This window comes from Falco naumanni, chromosome 15 (assembly GCF_017639655.2).
Source record: "Falco naumanni isolate bFalNau1 chromosome 15, bFalNau1.pat, whole genome shotgun sequence".
In the NCBI taxonomy this organism is placed as follows: Eukaryota; Metazoa; Chordata; class Aves; order Falconiformes; family Falconidae; genus Falco; species Falco naumanni.
Window position 1 is genome coordinate 5,409,691 of NC_054068.1, and position 18,345 is coordinate 5,428,035.

The window sequence follows — 18,345 nt, forward strand, 5'->3', positions numbered from 1 at the left end:
CCCTGCTTAAAACCAGCCAACGCTAACAGCAGAACACCTTACGTTAGCTGGAGGCACTCAAGTTTACCATAGGAAGCCGTGTTTGCATAGATCAGCTTTGGTCAAGTCACATAATTTTAGGCTGGAAAGTCAGGCAGATTGTATATACGTGGGGTAAGTCAAAAAATCTTAGAGGCTGTCAAACTAGCAAGGTATCCTTGACTTAATAAACAGTATAAGCTGAGTTCCACTGAGACTGGCATAATGGACTACAGGGTCTTGTGGGATCAGGCTCCTGATTCAAAGTCCAAAGTCCCCACGAGTCTTTCAGTGTCTGTGGCCACAAACAATGCTTGGATCAGACCTCAGAGTTATGTGCTTAATGAAGGACAAGAAAAAGCCTACAGAGAGATTCAAAGGAGGCTTACAGAGTCAGAAATCAGGCCATGAACATTATTCAGCAGATATTTTCAGCAATTTTCAAGAAGGCTAAAGGGAAACTATTGGCAATCTTTTGGAGAGGAAAATAAGAGACACTGATCACCTAAGTGCTGTGGACTGAGACACGGGGTGGGCATTCTCTAGATGAATATATTCACATTTTCATTTGTATGTACATATAGCAACATTCTGCACTTCAGAGTTTTCAGAATCCGTAATTTTTTTGAGCAATTTGCATAACAAAATATTCCAAAGAGGGTTTCATCTCAGGAAGGCAGAAACTGCCCCCTGCAACATGAGCTATGTGCAAATGAGCACCCAGTGAGTGAAGAAAGCCTTTAGTATCTTTTTGCAAATGTACTCCAGGGTGGTTAGTGAGGACAATGGCTTTGTTCTCACTTCTGCAGAATTAAAAATTAACTACACAAGGTGTGTCTTAACAGCTTGTTTTATTCAGAGCAGCAATGAAACACAGTTCTCATGCAACTCTAAAGGGAACAAGGTGAGGCTTCTCTCAGAGGAGAAAGTCACATGAAAGCAAAAATCTCCTGCCGCGTGACAGTACAGATCGGGCATGGAAAGTAATTCAGCTCACAGAAACAGTGAAATTTAGCGAGACATTCAGTTGCCCCAGGAAGTCATCACAGGTAAGCCACAAAATTATCTGAAAACACGGTTACAAGGATGGAACATGAGAAATAGTGTGCTGCATCTTGAGAAAGCACACATGACTAGCTTTCCAAGGGGTCCTCTGGGGATTTAGCTGTGTGACTGACATAAGGCTTAGAGAAGCGCACCTTTTAAACCCACAGGTTTTTAAGTAATCAGGTCACACAGAGCTGCCATGTACAGTAACAACAAAATACCATTAAATTAATAACTTCTCACTGGACTGCTCAGTAGAGTAACAACATATTACAGCCCTTCCCAGTTTGCACTCTGAATTCAAGGGGCCCATACATCTCAAATGGCTGTTGGCTTCATACTAAAAATTAAAAGGCACCTTCACGAAATAAGATGAGAATATCCTAACCTTTACATATGTGCCCATAAAAGTTTACATTCTACTCCATGCAACAAAACAAAACAGAAATGTTGCCATGTAAAACTTTGACTTTGAGGAAAGTGTACCATAGTACCTACATCTCGCTCTCACTTTGAACACAATCACATTGGGGTGCTCAGGTCTATGAAGTTAATTCCATCCCCATTTGCTGGCTGCCCACGACAGGAAGTCTGGTCATTGAAAGTTAGCATTAAGCATTGCTTAACTGAGCTGCTAAAGGGAAGAAATTATTTGAAAACAGCTAAAAGCTACACATGTTCATTTTTTCATTTGACCACAGAAACCAAGCTCTAAATACTCAGCTGAAGACGCACACAAAGATCGCCTGGGGGTACGGATTGCTGAAGCACAGCAACTTTGAAACAGAAAAAAGGTGAATTTTAATGCTCCTTTGAAAAGATACTCCATAAAGTACAAGATGTAGATTCATTTTTGCAATGACATACAGCTTTTGAAAAGTATTCAGAATACAGAAAGAAAATTACAGAATATGAACTTGAGGTTTTCAATATGGGTTAAGTTTATTAGTTTATTGCTTTATGTCTGAAACAGTAAGGAAATTCAGACAGAATAAATTCTGTTAGCAAAAAAAAAAAACAACTCACTCCTACAAATTAGCAAGGTCAAGCCTAACACTGAAGCCAATGGAAGCTCTCATTTCACATTCCTCAGCAGAATATGTAGATACCATCACTTCTCCCAGAAAGGTACAGATGCTGTAAATGTTTACACCATCCTCTCCAAGGGAAAAAAAAAAAAAAAAAAAAAGGTTTCCACCAGACAGGAAGTTCATGTAAGCATTAACAATTCTACTGATTAAATGACTGAGCTATTTAACCTATGGGGAAAAAAAACCAACATCTATGTTTAAGAACATAAGCCACTTAGATAAATACCCTCTTAGGTGTTAGTTTTTTGTAAGTTTCTCCAATGTATCTGACAGCCAAAAGCATGCACAGAACTAAAAATTGCTCCCTTCGGCAGGTCATTTTAGCAAATATTTTAAAAGCAAAATTAGCAAATTTTAATTCCAGGGAAAACACACTGCAGGATAAAATTAATAAAATACAACAATAAAGATTAAGAAAGCCACAGCCCTTGTTAGCTAGACTAGCCCCACCTGTACCTAAGTATGTATGTAAGATTGCCATTACATTAAAATATACATCCCTGCATTTCACCTCTCCCCGTAAATTGTATGTGGCCTGATCTGGTCCTGTTGTCTACATGACTATATTACAGATGCACTGCTTCTCCAATGAGCTTTGATCATTAAATAGCCAGGTGCAACATTTTGCAGAAACTAGTGATTTCTGCTTGGCAACGTAACAATCTGAAAACACAAACACAGTGTAATCTTGCAGTTGAGAAAAAACACAGCAGCTCCCACAGGTTCTAGTTTTATATATAACGTAAATTTACCAATTTAGCTACTTGCTTCCATTCACTCCCTTTCTTAATATACATGTGATAGATGAAAGTTCAATTTGGTTTTATGTTTTTTAAAAAAAAAAAAATATCAGGGCTTTATATTTGTCCAAAAGAGAAGAAATTCTGTAAAATCTCTTTTCAGCAGGAAGAAAATCTCAAGTAAACTTAATCTTTGATAATTCCTTTTTATACGTTAGACAAAAGATCAGTAACAATAAATGAATTTGATATGGCAAATGTATTTTAAAAGTGGACTACGGTCATTTTGTTCTAAAAACTCTGGAAAATCATTACAGGAAAAAAAAAACCACAGGAGAACAGAGAATGTGAATTTAGCAGTCCAACTTAATCCTAAGATAAAATGTTACACATTTCAATTAAAAATGGAAAAAGGTGTAAGATGGTTCTACTGCATTAATAAAGGTCTAACTGAAGACAAAAGAAATTGTCACTATGTGTTATACTGGGGCATATCATTAGCACCAGAAGTCTCAATTTAAGCCGTCTTTATTCCTCTGCTTCGTAATTTTGCAGTTAACTTCATTGACAAGAGGTTCCCAAACACAGGTATTTCATTCTCTGAGAAACAGAAATTTTTCAAAATAAATTAATATTAATACATTATACCCTTTTCTCTTTCAACCTTACCTATACTCTAACCTCTTGGTCTACATACAGAAAGAGTATTTTAACAGCTGATATACGACCTTTTTCTAAACATGGCCCTCCAGCGATTTAAACCTACTTCTTGTTATGTGCTTGCATAACTAAATGAGCGCTAGACATTTTTCTCTTCAGTATTTTGCAATAAATCCAAGAAGATCAAAAAAAGATAGGTGATCTTTCTTTTACAAGGATTAAGGGATTAAAATATGGTTTATATCATTTTACCAAAGCAAGTCACCTCTTCACATTAAAAAAAAAAATCCTAGGTAATCAAAAAAACAGAAATCATCTTACATCCTCAACAGAATCTTCCTTGAAACGTGCAAACTTATGTTACAGAGAAACACATACTTGTACATTCAAGGAAGGCACCACAGATTGCTTGGAGCATAAATTCTCTTAACTGTGATTTGTCACTTAACACAAGGATTCACGGAATAGTATGCAGAAACTCACATATTTTCCAGTGACTAATCGAACTCTAGTCGCCACAAACTTTCCCTTAATAATTGTCCTTAAAGCACTTCGCATCTGACAAAGAATGAAATATCCATTATGGATCAGCTTCCTGGACATTTACACCTTGCATATACTGGCTCTACAAACTTCAATACCATAATCTCTTTGGGCCCTGATTTATTCACATGCATATAAATGTGTATACCACAATATGAGGAAATTTGGGAGCCTTATTTGGTAGTACTGAAATGCACCCTCAGTCAGCAAACCCCAGGTGATGGGGGTACTGACAAGCACTTCTCAGTCTTCACTGCCCCTTCCTTACCCTCTGCCTTTCACTGCAGTACTCCAGTAGTTCCCTCCACCACTATCAGCTATGACAGTATACTTGTCTGTGGGCCACTTGGTATCCTAGTGAAGAAACAGCACGGCAGAGTAGCCGATGTGGAAGAAGGAGTGACCCCGGGATACAACACACACCCATAGTGGATCCAACCTGTGACAGTTTGGAGTGGGGAGAAACAGCATGAGGCGGGGGAGCGGGGCGGGGGGGTGACCCAAGGGCCAGCGTGCAGAGCCATGCACAGTTGTAAAGGGTAAACATACAATAAATACACACAGCAGAACCATAAGGAAGTGACACGCTAAGCAACACACTGCGATAAATCATGCTGGTAAGTCACAGCTCCACAGTCATGTATCTAGTATGCATAAGTTAATTTCTACAAGAAAAGGGTCCATTAAGAATTAAACAAGCAATCAATCACCTCTGTACAAGGAGACTGGAGCTTCCTTCTCTCATGTGTTGGTAAAGCAAAAGTTACTTTAGCTCTACCATAGTTTCCAAGATCTGTAGTTCTTAAGTTGCAAACTCATGAACTTAAAATTGTCAATAAAACCTATAGGTAAATGATCCACAGTCAAGTCATACTGGGTCCTGCTTGCACTAGGGTATCACTCGAAGAAAATACACATTCCCCACACCACACACTGTCCCCTGCTACATAATCAAAGTTGCCAAATGCCTTCCCCAGCACCAGGCAGCTTCTAAGTCAGCTGTGCTACAGCAAGGAAAAGAGGGGGAAGACTGTGGTCCACCCTGAACTCCTAACAGATTTGTTTATTTTTCCTGGCAATGGTATCTGATACCAGATGCAGATCTAGTGCTGTGGGTTTTAGACTCATGGCCCTGCAAAAAATGGTCCTTTATTTCTGTGCTGTCTTTTACGCTCAAAATTCTTCTCAAAGTTCAAATTATATTTTTACATTTACAATGCTTTGCAACAGAACTCCTATACTTAAACCAGCTGTATAGATGAAGTAACCAAAGTACAAAAAAAAAAAAAAAAATGCTGCCTCGGAGTTAGGAAGCTGGTGTTATTATGCTTTTTATATACACAATGGCCAGAGCAAGAGACTCCAGCAGACAGTAATTCAGAGCAGGAACTAAACTTTGCTCTGGAGGAGCCTTTCATTCTCTCAACTGACTATCTGGGCAAGACTAGCCTTTTAAGTTACCAGCTTAATACTAGGCTGTGAAAATATTCCCTCAAACTTATTTCACACACAGACAGAAGTACCATTCCTGTTCATAACCCTCAGCCCCCAAGACACTGGGTATGCTGCATCAGAGTCACTAACCTTTCAGTGGGGCAGTACTATTGCAACACTCACCAAAACTTACTTCTTATCCAAGAAACAGCAGATTTCTCCTATTGTAATCAGTGACACAGGGTCCGCTGAAACCAGAATTAGTGTGCACACCAAGAAATATAAATAGAGGGGAAAAAAACCCAACCAACACAATGGCTTCAAAGCATGGGTGGTCTGATGAAGTATTAATATGCCACTGCAACATACAAAGCACAAGAGCAAGGGCAAAACAAACAAAACCCACACAACTCCTCAAGGGAAAAACATCTGTCATCAGAAGTTGAACCAATCTTTTGGCACTTATGACCTAGGTAACTTAGGATCAAAAGCATTGAGATTCCAAACCCCGCAAGCAGTCCTATAGCCCACCTAGCAAAATTTAGGTTATCTTTTAACAGTTTAAAATTAGGACAATGCAGAATACAAAGAAATGCCATTAATAACTAAGAGGCAGAAGAAAAAGCTCCGACATTTTGTAGCCAGTGTCTAGAAGTATTTCCCTCAGATGATCTTAGAGCTATTAGGGCATCTAAAATGTCTCTGTATATAGAACAATAGCCAGATGACTAAAAGAAGTCCAAGCATGGGTGAACACAGTTACATCTAGCTGAGACCTGCTTCCTTTAGCTATTTGCATAGCTCTCTGCAGGCCCACATAAGGAAGCACATGTTGCTGGCATTTGTTTTAATATACTAATGAAACCCTGTATGCTAAACATCCACGATAAAAACATTTCTCAAAGGTTCATTGCTCCCTTTATCCATTTCAGTCTTGACAACAGGTTGTATTGGCCCCAGCTGATGCAGGAAAGGCATACATAAGGGACTCTAAAGTCTTAGCTGTTGACTAAAAGAGCAGCAGCACTAAAAACCTTCCTGGCTTCCACTAAATCTGAAAAACGCTCCAGGATGGGCAGGCCTCTTTCCACAGCTAATCTTTCCTCTTTCATCCAGAAGGAAACTTGAAGTTCCCACAAAATGGAAAATATGGTCAAATATTATTTAACGTTTCTTGAAATCTGCTCATTTACCAGTCTCTCCTAACTTTACAGGCTAAAATGAAAGGAAAGATACCCCACAGTCGCTTAACTTTATCTTTCTTTGGGCCTACAAAGTATTACATTTAAAAACAGAATCACAGTAAACCCAAGAACCACAGATTGTACAAAAGGATGACAGTTTCCTTACAAACAGCAAAATCTACTGTTTTCACCAAGTCTGATTTCTTTGGACGAACTCAGCAGCTCACTTGACCTCATGAAAATTGAAATATCACCCAAGAACTAACTTGACTTGAACAACTCTTGACTGCACAGTTCTAAAAGAAAGGAAGTGTTCATGCACAGGTTACCAACACTGGTAAGACAACTCAGGAAGGGTGTGAGGAGACACTGATGTGTTGCTCCTTCCCCCTTCTTGCAGGTGGGCAGAGAGGACTAGCCTTTTTAGAAGAGCTGGTACGCAATGCTCCCTTCCTAATTTGTAAAGCTAGAACTTACCAGAAGCTAAAATAAAACGCTCTATCTGAAGAATTAAGAAATCATGTAGCACCGTTCTCAGCACTGCAATAACTCCCAAGGTAACAAAAAAGTGATCAAAAACCTCAGGTGCTCTATTAAAAGTGAGGGGACTTAATCAGCTTAACATTTGGCCTCTTGTTCTACTGTTCAAATAACCTATCGTTCCCTTAAGGACACAAACAACCTATATTCTTTCATTTAGAGGAAAATACAGAGGTTTCTCCCCAGTCCATTTCTGCTACAAAACTCCTTTTGTATACAGCGAGTCAAGTCCTTCAGAAGGTCAATAAAAAACCTCCAGTATTTAGACATCGTGTGGTCTGAGCTGCATAACTAAGAGACTGTTTAAATCAGATTTTCTAGCCTTTGTATACCCTCACCTCTTACCACACCAAAGGCCTGGGTCTAGAAAGGGGTTTGTGAGGAGAGGTATCTCCATTTTACTTACTCATCCAGAGAAACACATCTGCACTGAGCAGGAAACAGCCATAATTTTAGCAGCTCTTTTTGCTCTGCTCTAAACAGAAATGCTGACGTTTTTTTTTACAAAAGGGATCTTTCCAAGAGTAATGCAATTTAAAATACACAGTACTGCCACATTCAGGGCCATGGGGTCGTCTAAACATCTATATCAGTATAGCTAATCCTACATCTCCCTTGCATGGGTCAGTTTATTCCAGAATAAGGGTAGCTGTCTTTTTGTTGTCATGAGATTTAACTTAAATCACTTCCAAAATACTAGTAACCAAACTTGAAAAAGGCCCTTGTAATAATTATAAACAACTCTGGCTTAGAAGAATTTGAACATCCTTCACACATTTACAGTTCACCTGCAAGAAAATCAGCACTATAGTTACCATCACCACAGAGGGCAGTTAGAGAAAAAGCTTTTTTTTTTTCTCTCTTCTTAATTTCCAACAGAAGAATATTAAAATAAAGTATAAAAGTTGACCTCCATTTTCTCTATCTATTAGCAGCCTATTTTTGTATCCCAACACTTAAGAACTCTCCTCACTATCTGATTTAGAAACACAAACACCACAGCAGTTGCAAACATTCAGTTTTCTGCCTTCTGTTAAAGAGCAGTTGACAAACCTGAGTTAAAATTGTGCACACTCAACAGGAAGCCATTAACTTTTCTACTCGTACTGAATATTAATTCTTATTGGACTGTAGCACATGCAAATAGCAATCATTAAGATCACATCATGAATATTATTTCTTGTACAGCACAAGCATATTAAACAATATAATACTTAAGATGACAGTTCTATGCCCTCAGCCAGCCAAAAAAAAAAAAAAAAAACTTTTTTTATTTTTCACGAAGTCAACACAATCCACCAGTGAATACTTGGGGTCATTCATATATACAAGTCATAACAACTTTTCTCCTACCACAAAGCTGGTACTATCTCCTCAGTATAGCTCCAGAGAGATAAAAGTTTTAATTCCCAATATCAGTATTCAAGAAGTCTATCCATTTAATTATCAAATATGAAAGCTACAAATCCATAAATTTTTCCACTTTCCAAGAAAAAAAGCAAGCCTGAGTCTCAGTCAAAAGAAGCAATAGCAACATTTAAATAACTAACTAAATAAATAAAGTATCTCCTTCCTCTTCAGCAAAAACACTGTCAGCAAGTTAGAGCTGCAGTGACTTTCATTTCAAGAAGATCAGATAGAGCTCACGGTAAATTGTAACAACTGTTTGTACCATATTCTGAAAAAATGCCTGCAAAGTAAGTCTTGTTTTGGGCAGATGTGCTGCTTTTTAAGACAACAAAACAGTATTTTGCATATATATGCTTTAGAGTATGACATATTCTCAGACCTAAAGTTTCCATCGTTATGAAGGCCACTTAAATGTTGCTAATTTTTTTTTAAAAACTGCTACAGTACTATAGTTTTGGGGAAGAGAAACGGATGGTCTTTGTTTAAGTCACAGGTCTGTAGCTATATCCCCCGTTCCAGTCATGACTGCCTGCGTTAACTGCAAGCAAGTCATTACCCTGCTGGATTATCCAGGTGTAAAAGTCAAATTACAATATTTACCTTATTTTAAAAGAAGTGTTAAAATCTAGGCATAGAGCAAACAATTATCAGGACATACTACCACAAACACACACCACCCCCAGGAAGCTTTGATAAAAGAAGATTACAGGTCAAGCACTGAAAAAGTTGACCCCAAAATCTAGAACACACAGATCGTACAGCTTTAAATTCAGCCCCTACGAGAAAGTCTTCAGCTACAAGACCACATATTGTTTTTGCCAGAGGACTCTTAATACCTCATTCACCCACTGAGTGATAATTTTCTGTTTTGTTTTAATCTTATTGCTCTGTGCATAACCCCAGGCTTTATTTGCTAAGCATACTCAAGCCATGCTGTCATAACTGAATTACTCATCTCATGACTTTATTTTATTTTTTTTTGGCACACCTCACTTCGGGATCTAAGCATATTAGAACCAGTAATGTACTTGCATTCATGCATGTCATTATAGGAAGCAATAATTACCCTCATTTTCCACACGAGAAATTGGGGCACTGCAAGATTATGATCCAAGGTACCTGTTAATTAGGTTGTCCAGACCTGTCTGCTTTTACCCAGAACACTGCCTATGACCGTATTTTCACCACCAACAATAACAACATTCTCCAGACAACCAGTCTTCCATTCCATTACATTACATTTCCAGTTGCAGGTTCCTGTCTCATTCCTTGTGCAGACTGGATCAATGGAAACAGTAACAAACAGAGGTAATACTTGTAAGTAAGGAGCATGAACAGAAGCTGCTCAGAAGACAATCCAAAAATCATACTTCTCAGTGCTTGTCTCTGCAACCTTACAGATCAATGCATTTTTAACGTGCTGTGTATTTACCAAAAGAAAACCCAAACCCCAACACCCTTCTAAAAATCCACAATTTGAACAAACCCCATTCTTCTCCCTCCTGGTTTCTCTCACATTAGTGTGTACTCACATCCAGGGCAAACACCAGGAGCATGGCCCTGTCTGTTGCACTAGTAGAGTAAGTAACTGATGCCAGTCACAGTTGCTCTATGCATAGGGTAGCACTGAAACAGTACCAGGTAGATTTTTTTTTTTACCACTGGACTTCACGTACATGTAGTCAAGCTCACAAAACAGTAAGACGCTACAGGGAGAAACACCTGCTTTATTCTCCATATCTGTGTCTTCCCCCACCACTCCCTAATTATGCCTCAGTCTTTCTTCCATTCATAAACTCCTTTTCTTCTCTCAGGCCTTAATTAACTTGTTTCTCACTGAAATCCCTGCCTCTGCCCAGTAAGTTAGATTCTTGCCTCTGTAGCTTCTCCATTCTGTATTTATTCTCTCATGCCAACAAAGCTCAACCTTCCCAGCTCTCCAACTCCAAACTGCAATTTCTTACCACGATTTCTTTTCCCAAATAGCCCCAGTTCCCCAACTACAAGCTTCTCCTGTTAGCCAAGGCTGACCAACAAATGATTCTGGCAATTCAGGCAAACAATTAAATTCCTATATTGTGGACAAACATCATTTAGCATTTACATAGTAAAATCTTGCCTGTAATAAATAAAAAATAGTTACCACGTAGTCATATGCAAACACTGTAATGACATTATACTAATAGGAGCTGTAGAAATCCCAGAAAGCACAGGCTGAGCTTGCTTGACATCAGCCGTGTTCAGAAAGAACTGAAGATTAGCCTCACTTTATTCCTCTACCATATCTTTTGCAGCCCTGTGTGGCTTTACACTCCCCTTCTATTTCCTGACCTTGTTATAAATAGTGGGTTTAGTCACTTCAGATACCAACTAAATAGACAGTATCGAGAGAGGACCTTGAAACAGTTTCTTATATCTCACAGCTTCATCCTCCTAAATCATTGGTACTTTGCAATAATGACCCTAAATAATTATTTCTGTCCTGAAACAGAAAATTCCCTGAAAACCAGAATTTTTAATTCAGTGTCCTTGTATTTGGAGGATTTTTCCTTTCTGAAGGGAGGAGGAGTAAAGTAACACTCTCCCGAATTTACAAGATATCTTGATGCTTAATGATGGAATATAGCAGTCACTCAGTAACTCAGTTCAGAGAACACAAGCACTATCATATTCAAAGATGAAAACTCTGAGAACAGGGCTTAGGGTCAAACACTATAATCCTATTTAGGTAGTGTTAGATACCTCAATAACAAGCTGCAGGAGATTCTTCACCTACATTGCAACAATTGAAAATATTCTCAGCAAATTACTGAACTTTTTTCAGCCAAAAACTTCATTATGTTAACAAAGTCTCATTAAAATCAATACTTGACAATTACATCAATCAATTAGGAAGTCCAAGTTGAGGTGTACTTTGCAAATACTCACAGAAACCTTCAATCTTGTCAGCTGTCTTGCTCCATGCTACCTGCCTGGTTTCCATGATGACTTGAATAGTCCTCCTTTCTGGACTACTCTTCTTAAGACTGAATACCGTCATAACAGTTCCCAGCTCCAAGGTCCTTTTGATCTGGCTTTTCTCATACTCTGGTAGCGCTCCGTAGTCTATACTCTTTCTAGGCATTTTTTACTTTTTTCTTAATCAAACTCTTATGGTTTTCAGTGTCCTGGAAAAGAAAAAGAAAGAAAAGGGAGAAAATTCAGTATTTAAAACATCCTTTTTGTTTCTTTAAAAATCACATTTGTTTAAGTTAAAGCTACCTAACAGAGACTCCTACCCATTCAAATACAAGGCAGGTCCACAGCTAACATTAATAGCATCCTTGCCGATTTATCCCAAAAGAAATTATGAAGAGTCTTCCCAGTGGGTGGTAGAAATGACACTTTGGTAGACACACTACTGCAAAATCTATTAAAAACAAAGAGCTGGGTGGAGCAGCTACTGCATGTGAAGAATTACAATCTAAATTTCTCAGCAAGACCAACGCACCGTACCCCCAACTGCTTCCTCAGTCTTCTAACACAGAAGTAACCAGTGCTGCAGACCAAAAGAAAGTAAGCCAAGGTCTGCCGTTTAGGCCAAATACATTAAAATCACATTAAGAGACATAATTCCCTATGGTTTTATTCCTGCACAACTTCAGCTGGATGTACACCCCCATTGCTACAAATACAGATTTACATCTCCAAAGTCTCAGTATTATGCCAGAAAAATAAGTAGAAAAAAAAAACCCAAGAAAAATGACTGGAAGAAATACCAAATGTAAGTATACCTGAGTAATAAGGACAAGAGAGCAAAACACAAAGAATGCTAACCATTGAAATGCTAAAGAAAATAATATCTAGGTCATAACAAAGAAAGAATTTAAGCCTAAATAAAACTAAAGAACACAGCAGAAACATGGGGGGGGGGGAAGCAGAAACACATGTTCAAACTAAAGCAGAACTATGTTAAAAATCTCTTCTAAAGGAGCAGTATTTGGTATCTCTGTAGCATTTTCTGCCACATTTTCTACCACATTTTCTACATCCTCTCATAACCAAAAACTAGTGTATTGCACAAATTGCTTAGAACATGACAGTTTATTTACCAAGCCTCCAGTTCTTCTGCCAGTATAACCAGCAGCCAAGAAAGGATTACTTCCTGGGATGCTTACACAAGCAACTCTTGATTAGATAGCCAAAAATGATACCACATACAATTATGAATAGAATCCTCTTCTGTAATATCTAGCAGGTTTTCTGCAGTATATCATTTACCCATTATACATGCACATCAAATGTAAAATGTAAGCATAACACACCACATATTCTGTCCAAGTGCACTTTTACCAAAACAGCACATTGTAGCACTAGAGGTAAGGCTGCATCTCTGAAGCCTTCAAATAGCAATACTGCTTTTCCCCCAGAAAACAGCAACTGTTACCAGTAGGTCCAAAGTAAGACAGACTTCCTTGAACAAAGTTCCAGCCCTGACTGTATTTATGTCGATTTTGTGACTTCAAGAGTCTCCTAAGACACAAAAAATGTGCACTTCAACACTACCAAATTCCTTTCAAGCATCAGAACTGCTTTTAGTTAAGCTACATATAGAGAGATACCTTTGTTCACAGACATTTTGTCTAACTGATATAGAGACAAAAGCAGTCCTTATCAGAAATCACCATTCCTATAGCAATTATTTTTATTATTTTAGGGTATTTGTACAATTATGTTCCATAAAAACCTCATGAGATCCATGCAAGCTGGAAGTTAAGCTCTTCGTTCTTGAAACTGATAATTTAACTTCCACTACTGTAAGAAATATCTGGCACTCCATTTTGTCCTAAGTATTGACAATCTACATATCAATATGAGAAAAAGATATTTGCAACAGATTTGAATTGTACTCAAAAAATCTTTCTACTCTCTCAGGATTTGTTTGTTTATTTTATTTCAATTGCTATTGTCAGATAACCAAAACGCTGTCCCCCATGGCGAACTGCAGCAGGTTTGTTCTTCTTCTTGCCCTGTATTACTAAAGAAGCATCAGTCTGCTGCCTGAAGAGACCTCTGAAATCTGTGAAGCCTCACAGGCTTTGCAGCAAGTGTTGCTATCTTCTTGATATTACATTAGGAGGAGCAAAGAAGTGCTGATGATTGAAACCTAGCAATCCAGTGACAAGATAACACAAGAAATAATGACATCAGCTTGCGTTATATGAAAATTTAAACCTATATGAGACCTATATGACAATTTAAACCAGCTAACTGTCTTCCTGAGAGCTATAAAGAAAATGAAGGGAAAATGAGTGAATACAAATACTGAAACAAACGTTGGCTATGCCTAAAATGTCTCAGTATGTACTTTTAAAATGTCATGGCTGTGTTTCTCCTACACAGCCTACTTTTCCTTACTCACATGTCAGGTGGCAGGTATTTGTGTGCATGCACCTGGGACACATCTTGGCACAAAACAGTCAAGAGAGATGCATATGCAGCAGCTCTCATAAATATTAGCAAGTTTCTGTGCTTTGGTCTCCCACACATCATTGCATCGAACAGCTAATTACAAGCCTGATTACTTCTCAGTGAGATTATTTACAAACAGGATGCCCTGGAACCTGCTCTTTCATCTGTGCACAAAGGAGGAAATGTATAAGTTTCACACAGGTAGCAGGAGCTGCTGCCGCACAGTTCCCAACCATCCCACTTAACCACATCCCTGAGCAGGACAGGTTTAAAGAATCTCTGTGCACATGCAGCCACCATAGCATCTCCTCTGGTTCTCTTCCTCTCTCCTCAGTCCACTAGTCTCCATCATGAGCAGTTTCAGTTTCTGTGCTGATAGCTAATTCGACCATGCCAGTTCTCGCTTCCCCTTTGCAACTTCTTCCAACCCTCCTCCCCCTCACCCCATGTCACTATCTCCTGACCTGCTCTTCACTAAAGAGCCCTCATTTCTGCCGTCTCTCATTAATACCACAAAACTGTCTTCTAACAACGTGTCAGTAGCTGCTTTCGGTGCAATCTGTCTGACTGTGAAGCTGTCCAGTGTAATCTTTACAAACCCTTTTCAAATCCTACCACTTCAATAAACTCACCTTTTTTTTTTTAATTTTTTTTTTTTTTTGGGGGGGGGGGGGGGCGGGGGGGAGGGGAGGGAAGCTAACATAGAAACAAACTGTCCCTTCTTACCTGCAGAGCAGCCTCTCTGCATTGCCCACAGCGAACCTGAAGCACTCTACAACAGGAACCATGTCTCACTCCATGCTTTGCAAAACATTATACAGGTTATTTGGTGTTTAGTATCTATAAAGTTGTTATTGTAATAAGAAAATGGAGTACCCTTTCCTTATAATACTGAAAGACAAATCTATACCGCAATCCTTCAACTGAGAGGGAGCAGACAACTTTTAAGGGTAGTAAGTAACAGCAGATTTCAGCCAGAATATAACCGATCCTTGTTGATTCCCTGAAACTAGTAAAATAATCATCTAAATTATCACAAGCTTGCATCTAACAAGACAGTCATAGTCACCTTGTCTTGCTACAATGACTTGTAATGCCGCGAAATGAAAGGAGGAGAAAATAAATAATAAAATTAAATTAAAATCTTTGTACAGCATCTGGTTTTCTAACAACAAAAAAACAAACAAACAAACCACAACTGTCTTCTGACTTGGCCCTTTTCATTAAAAATTATCATAAACCAAACATGATGTGATTTGCAACAAGGTTTAACCATTTTAGTAACACTTCATTGCAATAATAAAAACCTCAACTAATTTAAAAATTAGTATAGTTTTTCAGGAGACTATAACAAAATATACACCTGCTCTGCCTTTTACCATACAATGTGTAGCTGTAAAATGAAACATGACTTAGAACAACAAGAAAAGGGGTTTCTAAATATAGCTATTTAATAAAAGGCAATGCGGCAGGGTTTTTTTGAGAGATTAATCCCTTAGTACAAAGGAACTGCCTCTCAGAGGTGGCTTCTCAAACAGTTTCCGCTGAATATAATATACTGGACTTCCCCTTTTAAAGTAGCTCTTTCTTCCAAAAACAGAGCAAACAGTGGTTTTAGTCCAACTTAAATCCTAAGTCTAAGTCAAGTTTTTAACTTATTATGAAACAATACTGTATCTGAGGATATATACCTCATCAGAAAAGGTGGAGAGAATATCATAATATTTGATCAATTTAACTGATCACTTCTATACTGTTTTGGCTACCTGCTCTAGTTTACCATCACAGAGAGCTTCCTAACAGTAAAACACGTTAGACCTCCGAAAAAACCTAATGGAAGCCCTTGATATTAGGCCTAACCTTTTAAACATTGAGTTTTCTTACACTCACCCACAGGTGCCCCTCGGCCTTCTTACACCCATCATTGCACAACTATTTGAATCAACAATATTTTTACCCATTCACACAGCAGAACTCTGTCATGACCCTCATCACCCCATTATCTGGATACCTCTAAACCAGCAGGGTATGAGCTACAAGACACCTTTATGTGCAACAGAGGCATTACTGCTCTTCTACTGAAGCCTTACTGACGCCTGAAGTAAAAAGATCTAGCATCCCTTACATGATTCAACAAGTGAGCTAATAGTCACAGAAACATATCATAAGCTCTAGATTAGACACAGACACCAATACATGGCTCTTTCCCTTTGACTGTAGGCACTATAGGAGCTAAACTTTGATGGTGTCCTGTACCACACACAGAATTGGGACCATTTGTTGCTCTCAGTATAAGAGTATTTTTGATACTGTTTTTTATTTAAAAGTCTGACTAATTTGGACTAAAAAGTCAGAAAGACTCACTGCAACTGACCAAGTGAACACAGACATGGAAAAAAACACCCACTCCATCTATCCCCAGACCCGTCTATTTAGTTTTCCTTCATTACGGTACTTCAGTTTCAGAAACAAACCCTTCTTATCTGAAGATCAGTCAACCACTCTTAACTCCCTTTGTGAGAACACAAAGAGAGGAAAAACTGTAATAGACAAACTATAATCGTACAGACTATCAAAGAACATCTCAGAGAAGCACTGATGAATCTATGCTCTGTTACAGCTTCACCCATATGACACTGCAGGTGCTTCCCAGGCACACAAGGTCAACTGAGAAGTGCAATCCAAATGTTGACTCTAGTCAACTCATAAGTTTCTCAGTGTGCTCTGGGCACTGCAAGAGGGTTGTTGAATCCACTGCCTCCAGCTCTGCCTCTGCGTGCACTTAGGACATCACCTCACCTGAGCAGGCACTTGCCTCAGCACAGCACCAGCAGGATGGATATCCACCAGCAACCCCAGTTCAGTACCACAGTGCTAATAACTCATAGTAATGCACGGCTCTTTGCACAGAGCTTTGCGACACAGCTGCTGTGCTGGGAGCCCTGTGGCCTGGCAAAAAGCCGGGGGTGAAGGTGGCAGCAAGGCCGCTGCCCGGCAGGCACTGCAGCCCCAGCCCCAGGCAGGGGCCCTCAGCCCCCAGGGCCGTGCGGGGCTGCTGTCAGGCACAGGGCGACACGGCGAAGGTTTCCTTCCTTCTTCTTCGGCTGGGCGGCCCGTGGCGGAGAATGGCCAGCCACAAGGTGCGGGGTGGCAGGGCAGGGTCTCCTCCAGGAGACCCCAGAGCCCCTCGCCCCCATCAGGACGGGCGCCCTCCCCCCGGGGCCCTCCCTCACACCCCGCGGCCCCTGCCTGCCGCCCAGCCCGCTCACGACGACAGCCCCCGCCGCCCCTCACAAGACCCTCCCTCACGCCCGCTGCCTCCACCAGGTCAAACGGGCGCAGGACGCGGCCGCCCCGTCCCAGCCCTGCGGCACCTGCTGCCCACGGGGGCCGGAGCAGGGCGGCGGCCGCCCCTCAGCGCCGCGGGGAGCGCCCCGCTGCCGGGCCACCCCGGGGCCGCCCTCACCTGCGCAGCGGCGGGGAGCTGCCTCCCGCGGCGACGCCGTGCCGGCGGCTGCGAGTGCTGGTGCGGGCGCCTCAGCTCCCCGCGCCCCGCCGCGCCGCTCCGTGGCTCCCACTTCTGCTTCTGCCGCAACCGGGAAGGGGCGGGGTCACGTGACCCCCGCGGCCACCTACCGCCGCGCGGGGCCGGACGGGCCGGGGCAGCGGGCGGTGGCGGGGCTGGGCGCCCCTCAGCCCGCCCGGCGCCCCCTCAGCCCGCCACGGCGTCCCCTCACTCACACCGCCCAGCAGCCGCCCCGGGGGCTCTGCCGTGCCGTGCCCTGCCTCCTTCCCTCACCGAGGGGGTTAGCCAGGCCAGGAATGCTCGCCCCGGTCCCCCTCGGTGTGGCGGCAAGCTCCCTACCGCCGCTGTCCGCCCAGGGCCGCGGGCACGGCCCGCTCCCCCGCAGGCACCCCGAGGCGGGAGGCAGAGCCGCCGTGGCCCCCCTTGCATGCAAAGCTCATCTGTGCTTCTGCTCGCCTGAAGAGGCAATTTCATGAGCTCAGAATCGCTAAATGATTGAACAGTACCTGGAGAGAGTGGGTTTAGGAAAAGGCTTTAAAACTTTACTGTCACCGGAGTCATGTTTCCAAATTAAAATCGACTCACTTTAAGTGATCCGCTACCAAGTGCATTATATCACAACCACCTCAGCTCATGATCGGCAATGCTAGAAATATCTCCCAGTCTGGGATTCAGAAGAGTAGCGATCAGACATGGCTTGC

General features: G+C 41.0%; 1 protein-coding gene across 1 annotated transcript in view; it reads right to left on the reverse strand.

Moving 5' to 3' along the window:
* Positions 1 to 17,702, reverse strand: part of PLCG2 (phospholipase C gamma 2) — a 66,054-nt gene extending 48,352 nt beyond the window's left edge. Inside the window, exons 1-2 of the mRNA XM_040615040.1 lie at positions 17,585 to 17,702; positions 11,596 to 11,834 (exon numbers count right to left, since the gene is read on the reverse strand). Of these exons, the coding sequence (XP_040470974.1) occupies positions 11,596 to 11,791 (196 nt within the window). The 5' untranslated portion in view covers positions 11,792 to 11,834; positions 17,585 to 17,702. The remainder of the gene's footprint in view (positions 1 to 11,595; positions 11,835 to 17,584) is intronic.
* Between the last annotated feature and the right edge of the window lie 643 nt (positions 17,703 to 18,345).